At 50.1% G+C, this 21,083-nt stretch overlaps 1 protein-coding gene across 27 annotated transcripts in view; it reads right to left on the minus strand.

The window, feature by feature from the left end:
* The window catches only part of CLASP2 (cytoplasmic linker associated protein 2), a 2,478,243-nt gene that overhangs the window by 2,301,691 nt on the left and 155,469 nt on the right, over positions 1-21,083 (minus strand). For all 27 annotated transcript variants that reach the window (XM_069613152.1, XM_069613157.1, XM_069613154.1 and 24 more), the window contains exon 2: positions 20,667-20,745. In XM_069613152.1, the coding sequence (XP_069469253.1) occupies positions 20,667-20,745 (79 nt within the window). The remainder of the gene's footprint in view (positions 1-20,666; positions 20,746-21,083) is intronic.

Consider the following 21,083-nt stretch of genomic DNA (forward strand, 5'->3'; position numbering starts at 1 on the left):
ACGCTTACTTTGTAAGTAGCAGATAACCCCATTGAAAGTCTCCAATTACCAGTATTATTCATTCACCTTTCCATAGAAGAATCTGTATTAGTCTGTGTGTTACCGTAGGAAAGAAAGATGGGGCTGCGAAATTGGGACGTGTAGGTACGCGTCCTTCAGGTCAAGGGAGCACGTCCAGTCTCCCTTGTCCAATGTCTCTGCTATAAAAGCTGGCGTAACCATCTTGAATTTTTGCAGGGCTAAAGAGAGGTTGAGGGTGGAAAGATCCAGCACAACTCTCAGGCCCGCCTGGTTCTTCTGAATGGCGAAAATCCTGGAGTAGGAGCCAAAGCCTCGCTGGGCGGCTGGAACTTCCTCCACTGCCTGGCTCACAACAAGCGTCCGGATCTCCACCAACAGAGTTGCTGTCCCAACCTGTGGGAGAGGAGGGGAGGAGGGAGGAGAGGCTGGGGTGGGATGGTTAGGCGGTACCCCGTGGATACTACGGAGAGGATCCAGGGGTCCGCAAAATTCTGGCACCACAAATGTGCATGGAGAGCAAGCCTGCCCCCCACCAGAGATAAGTGGACCCAAAGGGTCGTGTCATGCCTTCTTTCCCTCTGAGGCTTTAGGAGGGGGACTGGAAAAAGCCCTTACTCTTCCCCCCCCCAGCCCCCAACTTTTTTTGTTTGCGCCGGCTCTGAGACGGCAAGCGGTCCGGCTGCCTGGATCTGCGTTCCTGGAAGCTGCGGAACCCTCTATATGTACGACCCTTCTCTGAGTGGTTCTTTTTGTCCAGCTCTTCGTCCGTAGAGGAGTGGAAGATGTCACCCCCCCTCTCGAACGGGAGATTTAGGATGCGCTCCTGGACGTCCGGGTTGAATTTCATCGCCCGGAGCCAGGCCGTGCTCCTCATGTCTGTGGCAATGCAGATGGCACAGCCATAGGTATCGATATGCGCTACTGGGGATTCCATGCGGTCATGCGCCACGAGCTTGGCCTCTTCTAGCCCCGCCTTAAATCGTGATTGGCATTGGGAGGGGAGTTCGGGGAGGAAGTCCGCAATTTCCTGTCATAGCCGTTGGTTGGCGGCAGCCAGCATGGCATCTGCGTTGGCCTGACGCAGGTGAAAGGAGGCGTTGGAGTAGATCTTCTTGCCGTAAGCCTCAAGGATTTTCTCCTCCTTGCCTAGCAGCGACGCAGAGGAGGAGGCTGAGGAAGACTGAGGCTTGGAGTAAAGTGACGCTGCAGCGATCACTGAGGAGTGTGGCTGAGGATGGGTCGAGAGCAACAGTGCGTCCCGCTCCATTTGCCTTTACTTGGCGTCCAGGTGTCGGTTGACAGGCTGGACTGAGTGGGGCTTGAGCCAACCCTTCTTGGTCAGGGAGACATCGGTTTGTAGTGGAATACCCACGTTGGCAGAGGGGCGTCTTGTGAGGACTTCAACCAGAACCCCCTTTGCCGGCTGTTTGACCTCAGGCTGAGGGAGGCCCAGGTACTCCGCCAGGCCAGCAAGACGTTCATGCAAGGCCCTAGCTGAGGATGGCATGTCCGGATCCTCCTCCTCGTCCATGTCCTGCGGATCTGGAGGATCTTGTGGACGAGGGGTAGATGGAGCCAGAGGCTGGGGTACAGAGACCACAGCCGGAGGATGAGGAGGCGGTGTAGATTGCGGAGTAGGCTGTCGAACCAGAGGAGGCGGCTGCACCTGGGTCAGCGAGCCCGATGGAGTAGTCTGTGGTGCCGTTAGCATCACGGGAAGGACTTCCCCGACTGCGTCCCTGATGATAGCCCCCCATCTGCGGAGACCTCATGAGGCCGAGAAATGTGTCAAAGAGCACCTCCTCACTGGCCGAAGAGGTGGAAGGGGTTACCAATGGGGTAGTGGGGGACTGCTGGAGCCGCTGAGTACCCAGTCCGTATGGACGTATGGGAAAGTTGCCCTGTGCATATGAAGGGTAGAATGTAGGCCACGTACCTTGTTGTGACCAGTCCCACCTGGACACTCGTTATTCACCGTATTCGTGGAATGACGTTGGACGGGTGTTCACGATTGGCGCGGCAGCCATTTTGTCTAGCTGCCTGCGACGTGATGTCCAGCCCGCTGGGTCCGGCCTCGTCCAAGACTCTCGCGTATGGATCACTGGGCCTGCCCTGCTCCTCGAGTCTCGGCCCAGTAGGTGTGACACCCTCAACCCGGGGGTCGGTAGAGCTACATTTAGGCGCCCCCTCAGATGTATTGCCAGTATTAGGGTGTGGCCCCTCGGCCATTGCGGTAAAAGGTCAGAGCCCCGGGGGTGTAAGCCTGGTACAAGAACCTTCCGGTCCCTCGACACTGCGTCCGGGAGGATCCGAGGACCGCTCAACCCAAGGGCAGGTAGCTGAAGCAGCCTCTGTGCACGTGCCGGTGGAAGGACCGGGCCGGTCCCTCCCACGCGAGCGAGTCCCTGGGAAGGAGGCTCCCTTACGGGGTGCGCTGGAAAAATTTCAGCCCTACCTTGGACCTGGGACGATGCTTCACGAAGTTCTTGAGATCCTCTCAAGGGGACTTATGGAAGAGCTCCCTCCACCTGGCTAGTCTGTTCTCCAGCACCTTTGAGGACAGCGAGTCACACGCCGAACCGGTTTGCCAACCGTGGTAGGGCCAAGGCAAAGTAGGCAGAGGGCGTGGGGGTCTGAAGTTGGGAAGAGCCCATTAAAGGATGGACACCTGCTGAACCCTGTAGAAGTCTACATGCGCCGGGGTGGAGCGTGACGCCTGACGACTGAGTACCTGAATGATAGAATAGACAAAGAGAAGATGTATCTGTGCGTCGAATTACATGGCCGAAGCCAAACCCAGGAGCGCGGGTGAATTCGGCCCATTCCCGTCGACGCGGAAAATGGGACTGACGATTGGCGCCAGAGGGCAAAGTCAGGGCAGCGCATGCTCCCTGGGCCACGCTTCTCTAAATTTAAAGGGGAAGAAGGTATTTTCCGGTGAAAAAGGTTCTGTCTCCCTTGGAAGGGACGCCCATACAGTATGGAGGAAAGGGGACGGAACGTAAGAGTACAATGCACCATGACTTTCCTCGGTTAGATGCAGGGGAGACGCAGCCCACAGCTCAAAGTGACAGATGCTTCAGATCGTGCAGGAGCACAGGAGTCTGGTACACCAAGGTGGAAGACTGGTGCTCTTGCGGCAGCAGGCGACTGGCATGAACTCCAGATGTTTCTTTAGATGCTAGTTTTAAAGCATTGTGCTGCTGTTCGCTACCTGGGATGTGCGTTTAGCTCGTACTGGGTACCCACAGGGCATGAGCAAAAATGTCATCTGTAGTACATGGTTAGACAGGGACAGAACAGAATTGGAATTCTCCATTTATGGAATTAATTCAAGAGAGTTTCCTGTGACCTCAAGCCCCTGTGGTTGACCTGCATTTTTATCTATGTTTTTGTTTATGAAAACTGAATACATAGAGATTTTTGACACTGAATCATTGGTGAACAGCTTTGCACCAAATGCATTTGTAACTGTTGTTCTCCAGCATGGGTCTGGCATGGATTTACATGCTCATGAATAGAAGAATACATAGCAGTACACACATGCATAACCACAGGAGGTGGCAAGGCTCAACATTAAGCATTTCTTACCTCCTCACCAGGCCCACCTTCAGGCGAACAGGTTTTGCAGCACTGCCGGGCCGACTCTGGACTCCTCCCTGGAATCCCGGTCGATGCAGTAGAATCTCGTAAAGGGGTGCGTCCACCTCCACGTAGCAGCCCTGCAGATGTCCAGCAGGGGCACACTAGATAGGAACGCCGTGGTAGCAGCGATCGCTCTGGTCGAATGGGCTCTCGGACGGCCGGGCAACTGTCAGTTTGCCAACTAGTGACAGTGCATGATGCAGCCGGAGAGCCATCTGGAAATGGAAGCCTTCGAGAGGGCCTTCCCTTGGTTCACAGGTCCAAAGTTCACAAACAGCTGCGACATCTTCCGAAAACTCTTCGTGCAGTCCACGTAGAACTTCAGCGCTCTAGCTACATCCAGCGAGTGCAAAGTCCTCTCGGCCGGCGACGGGAAGAAAACAGGTAACACCAAGGGCTCGTTGAGATGGAAGTCCGACGGCACATTGGTCATGGAGGGGTGCGTCCTCAGCACCACCCTCGTCTCGTGGAAAGTCAGGTACAGAGGCTTGCAGGAGAGGGCCTGGATCTCTCCCACTCGTGCGGAGGCGATGCACAAGAAACGCTGTTTTCCACGACAGGAACTTCAACGGTGCGGAATGCAGAGGATCGAACGGCGGCCCCATGAGCCTGGTCAGCACCACGTTGAGCTCCCACGCCTGGGCCGGAGCGTTCACCAGCGGGAACGATCGGAACAGTCCCTTCATGAACTCCTTCACCAGGCGATGGGACCACAGAGACGAGCGTTCTGGAGTAGCGGGAGATAGCAGCCAGATGGATCTTGATGGAGGCGTGGGCCAGCCCCGCCTTGACCAGCGATATCAAGTACGGCAGCACTTGAGGGGCCGTAATCCGCAGAGGGTTAATCTTCTGTGCCCGGCACCAGACAGAAAACCTCTTCCATTTGTGTCCATAGCACTTGAGAGTTGAGGACGCCCTGGCCTTTGCAAGCACCTCCTTGCAGTCCACCGGGATATTTTACTCTCCAAAATCTAGCGCTGCAGGAGCCAGGCCTGCAAGTTCAGCGACCCCGCGTCATGGTGGAGGATGGCGCCTCATTCTCTGGCGAGGAGATCCGCATCCGTCGGCAGTTTGACTGGGGGGGAAGCTGACATGTCCAGAAGGTCGGGGAACCAGATCCGTCTTGGCCACGCCGGTGCGACGAGGATCATCCTGCACCGGGACCGTCTGAGTTGGTTGATGAGTCGCAGCAGCAACGGCAACAGTGGGCATGCATACAGGAACAGGCCGTCCCAGGGGAATGATAAGGCATTGCCCATGCTCCCCGGCTGGGGAAACCTGCTGGCGAACCTCCGGCATTTGGTGTTTGTCGCCGTCGCGAATAGGTCAATCTGAGGATTGCCCCATTGTTGGAAGAGTAGATCCACTTGATCCTGACGCAGTTCCCACTCGTGGCACTAGCGCAGCTCCCTGCTGAGTGAGTCGGTGATGGTGTTCTTTATTCCTGCCAGATGGAAGGGTACCAGAAACATCCCTTGGCCGACGGCCCAGTGCCACAGATCCTGGGCTTCCTTGGATAGGGCTGGGGATCTGGTGCCTCTCTGCTTCCGGCTGTAGAACATCATGGTGGTGTTGTCGGTGAAAATCCTTACCACCTTGCCTTTGAGGGACGGGAGGAATGACCGAGGGCCCAGAACACGGCTCGGAGCTCCAGGACATTGATGTGTAGTGACCTCTCCTCCAGGAGCCAAAGGCCTCTTGCGTGGAGATCTCCGGTGTGTGCTCCCCATCCCTCCAGGGAGGCGTCTGTCAACATCTCTTGATGCACCGGGGTCTGAAAGTCGATACCCGCCGCCAGATGCGCGCGGTTGCCCCACCACAGGATCGCTTGGCGGAAGGTCTCATTGAGCGAGATCTTGTCTTTGAAGTTGTCCGCTGCCTGCATCCAACGGGCGTCAAGGAATTCTTGCAGTGGACGCACCCACAGGCGCATGAGGTAGATGCACGAGGACATCATGCCGAGCAGGGACTTGATGGACCTCACCCTGGCCACGTCCATGGTCGACAGCTGTTGCACCTTGCCCAGGATGGCCTTCGTCCTTTCCTTCGACTGAGAAGCTAATCGCACCACTGTGTCGAGCCTGGCTCCCAGGAACAGAACGACTTGTGACGGCACCAAGTGGGATTTCGTAAAAGTTGATCCAGAGTCCCAGATCCGTAAGCAATTGGACGGTCTTTGCTGTGTACACGATGGCGGGTTCTCTTGTCTTTGCTCGGATGAGCCAGTCGTCCAGGTAGGGGTAGACGTGGATTCCCTGCAGGGGTAGACGTGGATCCGCTGCAGGCGCAGCCGCGTCGCCACTGGTGCTAGGCACTTGGTGAATACCCTGGGCACCGACTTCCATCCAAAGGGAAGGGCTTTGAATTGATAGTGCCGCCCTTGGACTACGAATCCCAGGAACTTTCGATTTCCTTTTAGAATGAGGATGTGAAAGTAGGCATCCTCCAAGTCCAGCGACGATAGGAAGTCACCTTCCTCCAGCTGTCCCAGCACGTGCTGGAGGGTGACCATCCAGAACTTCTGGGACTTGATGTACTTGTTTAGACAAAGGTCCAGGATGGGTCGCCAGCCGCCGGTCTTCTTTCTTACGAGGAAGTATCTTGAGTACACTCCGGAGCCCCGGAGCCTCTTTGGGACGAGCTCGATGGCTCCTTTCTTCAGCATCGCCCTTATTTCTAGCAGCAGTTGAGGGATGTGATTTTCCCTTCCTGCCCATGGGAGGAATGCGGGGGCACTTCTTTAGAAACTCGAGTGTGCCCGCGGGCCAGGGCATCCAGCACCCAACGGTCGGTGGAGATGGACTCCCACACGCTGACGAACTTCGCCAGCCGTACTCCCACCGGGGTGCTCAGGTGGGGGCCCGAGGCTACGGCCAGTTCAGTCCTGCTTGGCAGCGGCCTTGCCGCCTTGGCCTCCTTTGCGACGACGAGAACCTCCTGATTTGCCGCGTCCTCTGCAGGCCTCTTGCAACGAGGAGCGGGCAGCCTGGCGGTATGTCGAGGAACCGCCGCCGAATCCTTTGGAGGCACCTTGCTTGCCTCTGGAGTTCCGAAAGGGCGGCCGTCGTTGCTGCAAAACTCCCAAAGCCCGAGCAGTCTCCGTGTCAGCCTTGATGGCCTGCAGTGACTCATCCACTGTCTTGCCAAACAGGTTGTTCCCGTCGAAGGGCATGTCCAAAACTCTGATTTGCACTTCCTGGCGGAAATCGGTCACCTTGAGCCACCCCAGCCATCGAAGACAAACACCGTTGCTCAACTGGGGGAAACCGGTGTCAGCAATGTCCGTGGCCACGGTTATAGCGTGGTCCGACGCCACCTCACCTTCCTGCAAGATCTCGAGGGCCTCTGCCCTCTTGTCGTCCTGGAGGAAATCCAGAAAAGGAGGAAATCCAGAAAAGGAGGAAATCCAGAAAAGGAGCCATCTTAAACCAAAGCTCCCTGTCCTATCAGGCCACAATCGCTAGGGTGTTGGCCGCTTTAAATTGTCGTCGCTGCCGACAAGATGACCCGTCGTCCAGTTTCTTCCCCTCGCCGTCCGGTGGGGAGGTTGAAGTTGAAGCCGTCGCCCCCGCCGCTTTCTACTTGGCCGCCCGCGAGACAACCGAATCCGGGGTCGGCTGTGCCCTAAGGCACAAAAGGGGCAGAATCCGGGACCCGGTACTTCTTCTCATACTGGTCTCTCTTGGCAGGAGTCGTGAACGGGTTCTTCAAAAGCGACAGTCCCTCGTCCCAGATGTCGTTAAGTAACGGGATCGAAAGGACCGTCTTCCTCTTGGCCTCATGCCGTTGATAGAGGAAGTCTTCCTTCTTCCGTTCTTCGGGGCAGAGCTGGAAGAGCTCGAATGCCCTAGTGATCATGGTGTGGAAGGAGCCAATTTTGTCGGGCGGCGAGGCCCGAGGAGGTGGTGATGGAAGGCCCATCCCGTCGTCCTCCGTCCCCGTCGTGGCCATCTCTGTTGTCGTGTCATCCCTCGGGTCAGGGGATGGGGACGAAGGCTGTGAAGGCTTGCTTGGAGCACTTCCTGATGGTCCAGGCTCCGAAGGATCATCCGTTGGAGGTAAGGGCAACCTCGTCCTTATCTCCGTACACAAGGCCTGGATCGCCATCAAGATTGCTCCCGAGTTGTCCTGTGGCACAGGTGTCAGCTGCGACGGGCGAGACAGCTGGGGAGTGGAATCCTCCTCCTCCACGAGCCCCTCGTCAGTGCCACTGTCGCTTTCTTCTTCCGCCTCGTCGGGATCCCTCCCGTGGGACCGGACCTCCTCGAACTTTCTGTCCAGGATCTTCGCGACTCCAGCCAGCTCCTCTTCAGAGGCTGAATCAGTGTCTGTGATGACCACCGGGCCACCCCCTCTTTTTCCACCGGGGTTTTCACGGGGGTCTTATCGATGGGCTGAAAAGAGGATTCCCTCCGCGGTGGCAGGGAAACTCTAGACCCCCAGGTCGCCTCCACTGGGGTAGCCTCCACAGGCTTCGCCAGGGCCGCCACGACTGCCTCAATAAAGGCCTTAGCCGGGTGAATCAGGGCCTTCACGACTTTAGGCGCGCCTCAGGCCTTCACCTTGGGGGGGGGGGGAGAAGAGGTCACCGCCTCGCTCCCCCTCGGCTGTCTCCGTCGGGATCGACTGGGACTTCTCCAGATGCTTACCGGGGTTCTCCGATTTTCTCTTCCCCGAACCAGAGCGTTGGCTCGTGGTTGATGGTGTCGGTGAAAGTGCGCCCTGTCTGGCAGCCGAGGAGCCCGACCAATCGGCGCTCCCGGTGCCCGCAGACTCGCAGTGCTTTGCCTTTTGTTGGGCCCCCGTCGCCAGAGCACCCTCAAAGGACTTAGAAGACCGCTCAAACTACTACTTCTCACCTGCTGGGCTCTTTCCTTCCAGCCAGTTTGTGAGGCGGATACGCCGATCCTTCATCGTCCGTTCCGACATGTTCTTGCAAAACATACAGTCCTTCTCCACGTGTGTTTTGTCTTCGTGAAGGCAGTAGAGGCATCGGGAATTCTCGTCCTCCTTGAAGACATTCTGTAGTCCGCATCCAGGGCAGTTCCTGAACAGCTTGGATCTGGGTGTCACGTTTCCTTTCTCCTGGGCCATGTCCACGCGGGGTAGGCCTCAAAGATCTTCTGGAATCCTCCAAGAAGTGAAAACTTGATGATAATTCCGCCCTTGAGGGACGTATAAAATTCCGAAACTGGTCCCCGTTGATCGGAAGTAGAAACGGTGGAGCTTGAGGCTGAATGGACCGAAAAAATGAGATTAAACTCTTTGAAAAATCACAAAACGCAGTAAAAGCTCGAGAGCTATAGCACGAGGACTCCCAACACTTAAATGTGCAGTAAAAATCTGAGGATGGCTGCCAGGGGAGGGGCTTAGGGAGAGGGCAGTCATTGGCTGGGGGCAGTATGACCCAGAGACCAGTGATTGGTTACTACGAGACAGTTAAGAAACTAAACAAACTTTTTTTTTCTTTACCGAGGATTCCCAGCCTGACGACGGGGAATATTCATGAGCATGTGAATCCATGCCAGACCCCATGCTGGAGAATATGTATACTGCACTTTAAACTGAGAACAATGTTGTGTCTCTTTATTTTCAAATGATATACTAGAGATTTTTCATCATGCATCAGTGTATATTTTGACGGTTTTGTTCATTGTGTGATGTTATCAAATTTGATTATGATCTTATTAATTGAATATTGTAAGATATCTGTCTTTTTAGATGTGGAGAGATAGGAATTAATGGCCTACGCTCTGGAATTTAATTAAAGGAATAAAAATAGTTTTACTCAATGCTAATACGTGTGCCGATTGATGGACTGAATCAGCAATTTAAGTTATGGCGGCGCCTAAATAGTGACCGACCACTGTAAAAAAATGTACTTAAAATGTCTTAAATGGTTCGCTCTGGGGAACCCCCATTGTGTGTATATACGCTACCTGGTAGCGGGCAGGAGGGTGTGAGAAAAGCAGCTCGGCACGAGCAGACACATGGCTACAGGGCCGTTGCTTGGCTTTGTGGAATGTTGTTGGGTTGCACCCACAGTTGTAGGGAGTTGAGGGATGGGAGGGATGGGCGGGATGGGCAAGCAATGGGTCAGGGTGGGGGTCGCGGGGGAGTGTTGTGTTACCCGACAGGTTATGATGATCACTGAGTAATTGGTGAGTGATGTGAGAAAGCGGGCTATGGTCGAATTTCTGGCTCCCTCGATGGGGTGACACAATGGTTGGCTCACCCGTGCAGACGGATTTTTGAGGGCTGCATGGCCCCACCTGATGCGGGGGCGATCACAGAGAGTAGAGCCATTAGGCAGATTGATGTGGCGGTGGGAAACAGAAGGCCCAGATGTGCACACCTGTGTAAAGGAACAGTGGTGTGGGCATAATCACCTGGAATGTAAGAGGTCTTAATTATGTGAAAAGACTGCGAATACACACCTACTTGGTCAGGAGAGACATAGGTGGCAATGCTACAAGAATCCTCACAGACAGACAAGCCACTCTGGCCTGAAAACAGAAGCTGTATGGCTCCCCTTTTTCTGCTTACGCCAGGTGTCTCCTTATTTGAATTGCCCCGGCTGTTCCCTTCCAGCTGCTGGAGCTCTCTTGGCCCTCTTCCTGCTCCCACCTGTGAGGCTAAAAACCTTAGGGTCATCTTCGACTCCACACTCTCCTCAGGTCTCTAAGAAGTCAAACTACCAGCTGCACCAACTCAGAGGTATTCTTCCTTTCCTCACCTTGCCCAAGAAGCTCACCGTCTCCAGAGCTTTGGTTCTCTCTCTAGGCTGGACTACTGCAACAGCCTCTTTCTAAATCTGCCTGCCTCTACATTCCGCCCTCTGCAACCCATTCAAAACAGGACTGCAAGACTTGTCCTTGGCCTAAAGCCCAGGGATCGTATCTCTCCAGGACTGAAATCTCTGCACTGGCTCAAAGTGGCAGTGAGGATTAAGTTCAAAACCCTCTGCATTGTCCACAAGGCCTTCTGGGGGCTGGGCCTCAATACCTTGAACTCTCTCTTCCTAAATATCTTGCTTCTCGAGCTCTTTGTTCATCCGCCTCCAACTCCCTCAGCGTCAGTCGCTTCTCCAAGCAATGAGTTTGTGGTAGAGCTCTTTCTTCTGCTGGAGCCTCCCTCTGGAACAGCCTCCCTGCCTCTCTGAAACTTGAGAACCATCTCCGGTTCTGGAAGCACCTCAAGACCTTCCGCTTTGCTTCTGCTTTCTCTCCTCTCCCCTGCTGATTTTTGTGTAGGCTAAATTGACCTTGTGTGCCTGATGTACTTTAATACAATCCGACTGTCCATTAGTTTTCTCAAGATTTTATTAACAATTCAAAGAGCTTCTTTGTGTTATTATCAGCACTTTCAATTTGTTCATTAAAGAAGCTCTTTTTTGTTTCATACATTTTCTATAAATCTTCTCTGATAATTTCCAGGCTGCCTTATTTACATCGGTCTTAGACCAAGCACATTCTGCCTGTCTTTTTTCCTTTTTGAGATTAGTCAGGGTGGGTGTAAACCAACTATGGTGATTCAGCCCGTCTCTAATAATTTTAGATTTCACGGGGGCAGCTTGATCCAACAGTTTGACCAAATGCATCCCATAATAAGCAGACAGAGCACATAGGGTGTCCAAGTCAGTAATGGAATCCATAAGTAATTTCATACAGTTGCCCAGGACCTCCAATTGTCAGAAACCTGAAAAAGGTACAAACTCTTTTTGGCATATTAGGTTTCTGCACTGGCTTTTCAGGTAGTTCAAACTGAAATTGTACAAAGAAATGATCTGACTAAATTAATGTTTTAGTGCTTATGATCCCTATATTAATATTCCCGGGACGCTACTCCAAATTAGGATATTTCCTTTTACATGTGTAGGCACTTTATTGTGCACTACGACATCGATATTGTTGAGGGGTTCTAGGACTAGCGCTTCTTTATCAGAGGCGTCTTCCCGCCATCGATTAAAGTTGCCCAGTACAATAGTGGAGCAATTCGGTTTATTCGATGAGGCCAAAAGGCATGTCACTTAGTCATTAAATCCAGGCCTTTCATCTGGAAGGCAGTACAACAGAATGATATTCCATGATAACCAAAAATGGTTCACACCTGAACTCACCTCTCTCAAGAAAGAAAAAAAACGTAGTGAAGCTGAATGGCTTAAAAACCAAAACAGAAGATCAAAAACAAGTTGGAAAATAGTTGAGAAAGCCTATAAAACCAAAATCATTGAAGCGAAAAAGAACTATTTCAATAGTCAAATCGAAGCCTCTGCTAATTCAGCCAGCAAGCTCTTTGATATTCTCAAATCCATAGAGAAGCCCAAAGCGATAGCCCCGGCATTTATACCATCACAATCTGAATGCGAAAACACCCAGGTATCATTTGCTAACAAAATAACTAAAGATAGAGATCGCATTGCACTAGCACAAGCAAAAAAACCTTCAAGTAGCCTCCCTGTTGAACAATCATCGATAATTGGAAAGGAGAAGTTTCTATTCCAACCTATCTCTCCAGAAGCCATGTCAAAAACCCTAGCTTCCATGAAACCATCCTCATGCGCCGAGAACATCCTCCCTCCCAAGATTATCCTACAACATCCTGAAATCTTTGCCCCTCTTTTCACTAAAATTGTTAACACCTCCTTTCGGGACCAAACAGTGCCTAGTAACATAAAAAAGGTCACCATAATACCACTAATAAAAAAAACCAACACTGGACCCTCGAGACCCCAACAATCTAACATCTATTACTAATTGTAATTTTACTCTGAAAATACTGGATAAAATTGCAACAGCCCCCAACTCCAGGAGTATGTGGAATGCCATGAGATCTTACACCCCCAACAATCTGGCTTTAGAGCAGCTCACAGCACCGAGACTGCTATGCTAGACTTACAGTCCAGAATGCTGGAAATCATGGACAAGGGTAAGGCCGGCCTATTGGTCTTGTTAGATCCAAGTGCTGCATTCGACCTGCTAGACCACCAGCTCCTACAGAATGCACTCAAGAAAATTGAAAACTGTTCTAAAGAGTCCATATGTTGGTTGTCAACATTCCTGGAAAATAGAATATCCAGAGTACACTGGGGTGACAAATTCTCATCCGAGTTTAACATCTTTTGTGGGGTACCACAGGGAGCTAGTCTGTCCCCCTCTGCTCTTTAACCTATACATTCGCTTCTTATGTGAGCTACTACAAAAACTCCAGCTTTACTTTACCAACTATGCTGACGATACTCAGCTGGTTATAGAGCTGAGTGGGGACCATACTAAAGATAGTATGACTAAACACACTATAAGAAAACATCGAAGACTGGATGGACAATAATTCGATGTGCCTGAATGGCATAAGACCGAATTAATGGTTTTCGGCTCCACTCAGGCCCGTGGCAAACTCTCTGATGATTATAAGACCTTCCAAATTAAAGAAACCCAAATTGCAGTGGCAGACAAAGTCAAAACATTAGGCATGACACTGGAAGCCTCCCTAAACTCAGATGCACAGGCTATGTACGTTAGCAAAAATTCCAACTATTACATTAGGCTTCTCAAAGCAATTAGACCCCTACTGAGCGAGAAAAACAGCGCTACAATAGCAAGTGCTACCATCATGTCGCGTTTGGACTACGGGAATGCCCTCCTGGCAGGAGCTAGCAAGCAAAGTATCCGTAAACTCCAGCTGATCCAAAATAATGCGATTAGAATGGTAAAAAAGAAAGCAAGAAGTGAACACATTAGTGAAGCTAGACGGGATCTTCACTGGCTGAGAATAGAGGGTCGCATTCAATTCAAGCCCATGTGTATAGCCCACAAGTGCTTACATGGTAAGGCTCCGGCCTATCTGAAATCCAAACTTTCCTTCTACCATCCCCCTAGGACATGAAGATCAGAAGCAAACGGACTTATGACTCCCCAGAAATATAAGAAGGAACTCGGCTTGGGTAAAGCTTTCCCCAACCGAGCGGCAGCCAATTGGAACAAACTGCCAAAGTACATCAGATTGGAGCCAAATCTTACAGCTTTTCGTAAAAAGCTTAAAACTGAGCTATTTAAGTAACCCTCGACCTAGAACCACTTAATTAGGTCTCTAGTATCTTTTTATCTGTCCTGTGGCACCTTCTAGGCTCTCTTGGAGTCTTGTCCTTGTCTCTATGTGAGCGCCCCGATGCCTGTGGGCCGTCGGCGCTATACAAATAAATAAAATAAAAAATAAATTCACACAATTGTTACCATGGAGTGATCTTGAGTTGAATAATTTCACAACACTCACAAGCCATGGGCAATTAAAAAAAGCACAGCTCTTTTCTTGACAAAATGGCCACAGCCACTCCATTTCAGCGGTTTTGACTGAAAAAGATACATATCCTGCTGGTATGGCCATGTCTATTTTTGGTCCGCTTGAATCCTTCGGCAGGTTTTTGTCCAACACTTGACGCAAGCAATATGGCAGGGGTTAAGTAGGCAAAAATAAAGACTTCCACTTTCCCCAGGAATAAATCCCGCTCAAGATCCCCCGCCCCACCCCAACTGCCTTGCTTGTACTCTGGTCGCCGCATCCAACGCAGACCTGCTTGTCACTGAAGCGCTGGTTCCTGAAGTGCCCGCCGTCAGACAAAGCCCAAGAAAACTAGGAAATGTGTAGTTTGATTGAAATAAAGGTTGAGCAAAGTGGTGCGATATTCAAACCATAAGATGCTCTTTTGCTTCAATGATATCCCACACCTCTCCAAACCAACCCAAATGCATTCATTGGCTATGATGTGGTTTAAGATTCTGTAATGTAAAGTCGCCTTGCAGAGTGTCCAAGTGGTCTTGTATGGCAGTCCATAAACACTCAGCTGTTATGTGGTTTTGGTTATGTAATTTTATTAAGCTTTTATAAGATAAAATTGATTGATTTGAAAAGCAATAGAAATTAGAAAGCTACACTTATTTGGGTGCATGGTGTGCTCACTCAGCTATTGAAACATGGAGGCTTCTTTGCCCGGACCCTCCTTTAAATGTTGCCATACAGCAAACTCCTGAATATTATTTCTGTGACTGCCAGCCTTACAAGCCAAGAGTGGCAGAGGCAAGGACAGACTAAACAGGAGATGAATGTGAGTATAACAAAAGATTAGAGAGGGATAGCATATTTATTTTCTTTAACAGAGTTGTATGTATTGGTTTTATTGAGCGTTTTTAAGTGTTCACTCGCAGGTATTAGGTGAAATTGGCAAATGCCATTTGTAAGGGCGTCTAAGGAGGAGACTAACACAAAAGGTGACACGATTTTGGTTATAGACTTATTCTAGAAATGGAAAATAGGTACTCACTATCTAACTTCTAAGAGGGGCTTCTCTGCCTCAAAACTAATACTAAAAGGGTCTGTCAAAGTAAATTCCACCATTCTGTGTCATAGCCTACTTCTATCCTTCGCACTACAACTAAAAAGGTAACTGTAAAGACCGGGGGGGGGATCTGTACTGCCGCTCTCTATATGGTAGAGGAGAGGCACAGAGGACCCCTGCCTAGATTCTCTATTATTGGTAGTTGTGGTCGAGCAATCTAGGCCTAGCTTCTCAGGAGGTGATGCGAGCTGGATCTTAAGTACAGTGCAGTCCCCAAGCACCCACAAAGGAATGTCCACACACTATCAGTTAAAACACAGTCTTTATATAATTAATATTCAAGGTCACGTACACCATCACGATAACTCACTTTGTACTCAGAAATCAACAATAGTAAATATATACAGTTCTAAAGTGGTACCACTAACGTTATCAGATCTCATTAAAGTGCATACGGTCAGAATGACACCCAGATCAAAATAAGAGGAAACCAGCAGTAGAGAGAGAAAGGAAAGCAAGATGGTTGAACAATCGAACTAGCCCCGTTACCTAGACAGTTCTGTGTGGAGATTTCCCCCCCCCCCCCCACCTGGGCAACCTGTAGAAGATACAAGCCCAGTCATATATTGTTCCCACTAGACTTTCCAATAGTTCTGCAACCCCAAAGTACCTGGCGTTGTAGCGTTCCTCGTCGGGGAATCGACAGCCCTTCTTGAGTGTCCTCCCTTTCAGGCAGGAGTCACGGGTCGAACATCCGACGGAGAACAGGTCGAGCTACGACGGTGAAGTGGCTGCATCGTTCCTAGCGGTGTTCGTTGACGGGGAAGCGTAAACATCCTGCAAGGAAGAGGCGTCCAGGGCAACTCGGTGTCGATAGTTCTGGACCGCAAAGAGTTGAAGAACTGTGGCCCAGCAAGGGCGTCGAGTCGTCGCGTCTCTGTGGTCTTTGGGTGGCGGGAAACCCACCAGTGGATGCTCCTCGGCACGTCGACGGTCAGGCCTTCTCCAGCAGGATACACCAGTGACGATGCTGACGAGAGCGTCCTTGGATCAATGAAGTTCTTAGGCAACGGGAGTACAGCGGCTCCAGTCGGCGACGGCAGTCGTCGACAGTGGCGGACAACTTACCGGGCGCTTCTCCTTGGAGTTCCACAGCAATTCCTATATCGGGTCGGCAGCCTGTCAAAGGTCTGTCTACCAGGGAGCTTAGGCAAAGATCAGCTGTGCACGATGGTCCCTCGTAGCTCGGGAAGAGGGCGCCTTACCAGGTCCTCTCTCGGTCAGTCCTTGAGGCACAGCAGCTTTCAGATTGCGAAGGACAGCAACAGCAATTCTTCTTGTCCAGCCGGGCTTCAAGATTAAGCCTCAGTTACTCCAGTTACTCGTCGTAGTGGACTTCAGCTTCCGAACACGATCCCTAGCAGTGAGAGGTCCCCAGATATACTGTTGATCTCCCATTCATTCCACTGGGTCACAATCAAGCATCCAATCACGACTACGGTCATTCATGCAGGCAGGCAGGCAGGCAGGTAGGCAATCAGGCACACGGTGCATTCAGGCCATTCACTTCTCTCCAGACACTCGCAACAAGTTATGTGTATTGGGACAAGTACCGAAGCATTCAACACTCCACACTGCATTGATACCGGTTTTGGGCAGGGCTGTCTCAACCATTGTGTCAACCACTAGATACTTGACAGCTACAACATAGAATGCGTATTCGTCACACTCCATTCACCCAGGTCCCCACTCACAGGCGTACCCACAACATACGGTCGTTGAGAAGGCTCCAGCCAGTCTGGTCGGCACTTCCCCACACTACCATATACGGAACTTCCACCCAACAGCCAGTCAGGGGGAAGGGACAGAGGCAGGGCTTCCCGGGACTTCAGGAAGATCAAGGTAACAGGTGATGGAAGGCAAGAGGCCATGGGGGACATTTTGTCTCCATCAGGAATCTACCGATTCCAACAACAGGGCCTGGGCATCCCAAAATGGAGGATGCTCAGGGCACCAGTCATTTCAGCACAGAGCTGCCACCAGCCTGTACCCTGCACACAGGTGCCCACAAATATACACTAGGAGCACAGGGTTGTACCCCTACCCATGGGTGCCATAAGGGTATCCCACGGGTCTGTTCACCAAACCAAAAGAGAGAGCTGCACCGCCAGGAGTCCCACCTGAACTCCTGCGCGGAAAACACGACAGAACACACAATAAAAAGCAGTAAAGGACAAGAATACAGTGGCCCTGTCCCTCCGATGCATTTCCAGCATCACAGTAACTATCAAAGTTCCTTAGTTAAGGAGAGTGGTTCCTTTCTCGTGCTTCTTGAATGTCGTTTAACAAAATGTTCCTTCAAAATAAAAATACAAGGGGGAATGACTCCCTTCCCCTGGTATGTCCTGATCCAATGCACAACAAGGCCAGGGGGAATGACTCCCTTCCACTGGCTGCTTCACATCTCTTAGTTTAGAACCAAGAGAATGTCTCCCTTCTCCTGGTATTTTATCACAGGGTACGGACATAAAATGCCACATCAAAGCAGTAAAAACAGTCCATTCCAGGCATCTCCAATGCATCAGGAGAGAAAAGCCCAAGCCATGCAATTTATTTTCTACGGTTATGCAAAATGTGTGTTGTAAAAGAGGGAGAGATGCGAGACTCCAAATGCATGAATTTCCATTTTTACCATTTGACTTCCCTGCTGATGTCAAGAGTGCCACAGCCAGAGGTACACGTTCCCCATTAACACCCACCCTTTCCACAATTTAGAGTAGAGTATCATTTGTTCAAGTAAAAAGACACTGAAATTTAGGAGAGCCATGCAGTCAATACACAAGAAAGACTGAACTTCAAGTGCTAAAGGAGTATTCCTGATTTTGTGAAGGCATGTTTAACCTCCAACCTGCAGAGGAGCATTTCAACAATTATTTCTCTACTTCCAAGAAGGTTAGGCAACAGTTGATTTTTGAGGTTTATGGAACAAGGCGACCATCCCCAGTAAAACAGCTTTCTGGTAGGCTTAGTTCAAGGTAAGCCAACTAATTCCATTAAACAAACTACACTTTAGCAACTCAGTGCAAGTTCTGCAATTTACTGAGAATGTGGTGGAAAACCATGCAGTAGTCATTCTCTTGTAACAATGGAAAGAATAAAAAAAACAGCCATTTTGGATTTTCATTAGGTTTAAAAGCACTATCTGGGAGCCATGAGTAGCCCACCCAGGATTCAAAATGGCACGGGACTACTGCTTTTGAACTGTCAAAGAAAAGTATGTCAAACAAGGTTGAAGATAAATATTAAGTAACCGGATGACCAATGAATTAGTCACAAAAAGCAGAATGCCCAAAGATAAAAGCAATTAGGGCATCTTACACGTTTGGGGGCATTTTGTTACCAATTGTAGCCCAGAAACTGGAGAAGAGAAACGCTACATCGAATACCACATTGAACTAAAAGTACCCACCTCCAACCATAAAATAATAGTGCTGCTCTATTATCAAGAACATATCTAACCCTTCCGCATGTATATGCACTTCTAATATGCACTTTCTCCTGCTGACAATAACCCCAGGTTCCCTCGCGCAGTGAAATGGCTTTCAACAAAGGCCCTTTGGAGGAAGCATCTTGCTGCAGTGTTTTGCTGAACTGAGGCCGCCCATACTCGCCTACTTGCCAAAAGGCACCTGCCAGTTAAGCCCTGCTGGGCGTATATACTTTTTTGCCATCTCAAAATGGCTGCACCATTTCTGAAGGCCACAGCTGCCTACACTAGCCCTCCTGTGTGCTCCTGCCTCTGCCTGCTATTGATTCAAGATCAGATCCTACTTTCCAGCCAACCACCAGGAGCCAGCAGGAGATGCCGGCCCCCTCCCAAACCCCTCTCAAGGCTGAGTCTCTTCCCTGTTGGACTGTCCGGGCCAGGCCTAGCCATAGCGGCTGCAGTTCCACCTTAAACAACCCGAGGCCTTGCCTTGAACCTGATAAAGACATGCCAACTGCAATGACTTGGACGAGCACCCTTCGGTACTGCGGCACGGTATGGCCCATCAAGGGTAAAACTCCTGTTATGCACCTCTCACCATGACTTCCTCACTGGCTTCGGTATCCGAAGCAGCCACATGCCCGTGGCACAGCTTTCCTGGCCATGGTCTATAGCCTGCCTACCCTCATACTATAGCTGTGGCTATAATTCCGGCAATCTATACTGGACTACCTAAATCGAGGCAAACAACCTGGTCCACTGACTTTGTTTGTATCTCACCTGTGTCTGCCTTGTCGGCAATTGCGCTTTACCTTAAACTTACTTGTAATATACACACCCTATGCTATACAGCCCAGTTAATGGCGACCAGACAGGCACGAGCTGCCTGCATTACTAGCTTGAACAATATTTTGCATATCTTATACTATCCTCGATTATTCGCTTGTTACCTTACTTGTAATACCGGACTTCCTTTACCATACTTTGCACTTGACATTTGCTATCTACCCGATTATGCCTCCCAGCCCTGCATAGCGTTGCTTATGAAACCCGCCCCTACCTGTTTAAGACTCCTAACATTGCATTAAATTACATTTTAAACGGACAGAGCCTTACTTGATCCTTGCCTTGCACTGCATTTGCAAGCCGCTCTGCACCCACTTAATCTGACTGCTGCCACACGTAGCATTTGCTGCCCCGTGGTACCTACCTATTTGTTATTTTTGCCTTGTATATTATATAAGTACGTTGCTTGATACCTTATTTGAGTGGTTTCTCGCCCTCACATTGTCTGGCACCTACTTGCTTACGACCCTCGAGCCTGCCTAACAGGCTTGCAACATACCCAAACTGTCCTGCAGTTTAGTGCGGATTTTTTATCCTGCCTGTCTGCAACCTACCTGACTGTCTATTGCATACCTGCATGCCTGAGGTAGCCCGCAAACCGCCCCCCCCGCCCCCCCCCCGAGCGCACCATGAGGAGCGGCTTTGCCAGACCTTGCATCTACCTGACCTTTTCTCTTCCTCTGCATACCTGATGTAGCCCCCCCTGAACCATGAGGCGTGGCTTTGCGAGATTACAATTGTCAAGAACAATCTGTATGTTGTAACTTGCATGCGTTTCTTGCAGTTTAAAGTTCATTCACACTTACTGTTACAAGGCTCAGATCAACGAGGATTTGGTGTGCTGCTATAAATGCTAAAAATAAACAAGTCCACAAACAAGTAATGCACGTCACACTTTCTGCCAGAGATTCTTATTCAATCCAAAATGGCTGAAAGCACAAATGCACAGTAAAACTCATCTGCACTAAGACTGACAAGAAGACCGGAGTTATGACTTTTTTACAGTTACTTATTTTCTTTGACAGGATTCCTGCATTCATACATGCTGAACGAGGTCACCAGACACGACAGAAATAAGTCATGTTTTTACAAATTGAGCCAATAGCAAAAACAGGTTGACGTGTGTCAGACTATAAAGCTAAAAGGACCACTGCACTGCCTTGATAATGGTTCAGCATAGCCCTGCTGTGACAAAGTTTTTGGCCTCCGAGATGAGAAACTAAACAGAACAGCTGAGTGGCAATCACTTAATCTTTTGACAGATGTGTGTGGTTTATTAGAAGTATGGCAAGATTTCAGTAAATAACAGACAGATGTTCAATCTTGCTTACTTACCAGTTGCTAAATATGGCCGAAAGCGTTCACATAGTCTGTCTACAAAAGCATTTAGGAGGTCCAAGCCAAGCAACGCCACCTGCATAAAAAACAAATGTATACGTAGTTTAGAAATCATGCATGGTAAAACAATAAAAACTGATAAGCAATTAAATTCCCCCAAATATTACAAATAGGATCCTGAGAACATGCCTATTTGAACAGGGGGAGGTTTTTGTAACATCAACAAGAAACAACTGCTGTCAAGCGATGGGAGGGGTCAGTAATGTGAGGCGGACAACTGCTTGCCGATTTATCAAAATATGCCATTTTATTAACGAAAATATATGTAAAAATGACTTGTCCTGTTGGGAAGTTCCCTGCCTAACTAAAGCTAAAGTAGCATCTTCTGAAGTAGGATAACTGGCGCCCACAAAC

Source organism: Ambystoma mexicanum, chromosome 5p (assembly GCF_040938575.1).
Source record: "Ambystoma mexicanum isolate Mex_15411 chromosome 5p, UKY_AmexF1_1, whole genome shotgun sequence".
NCBI lineage: Eukaryota > Metazoa > Chordata > Amphibia > Caudata > Ambystomatidae > Ambystoma > Ambystoma mexicanum.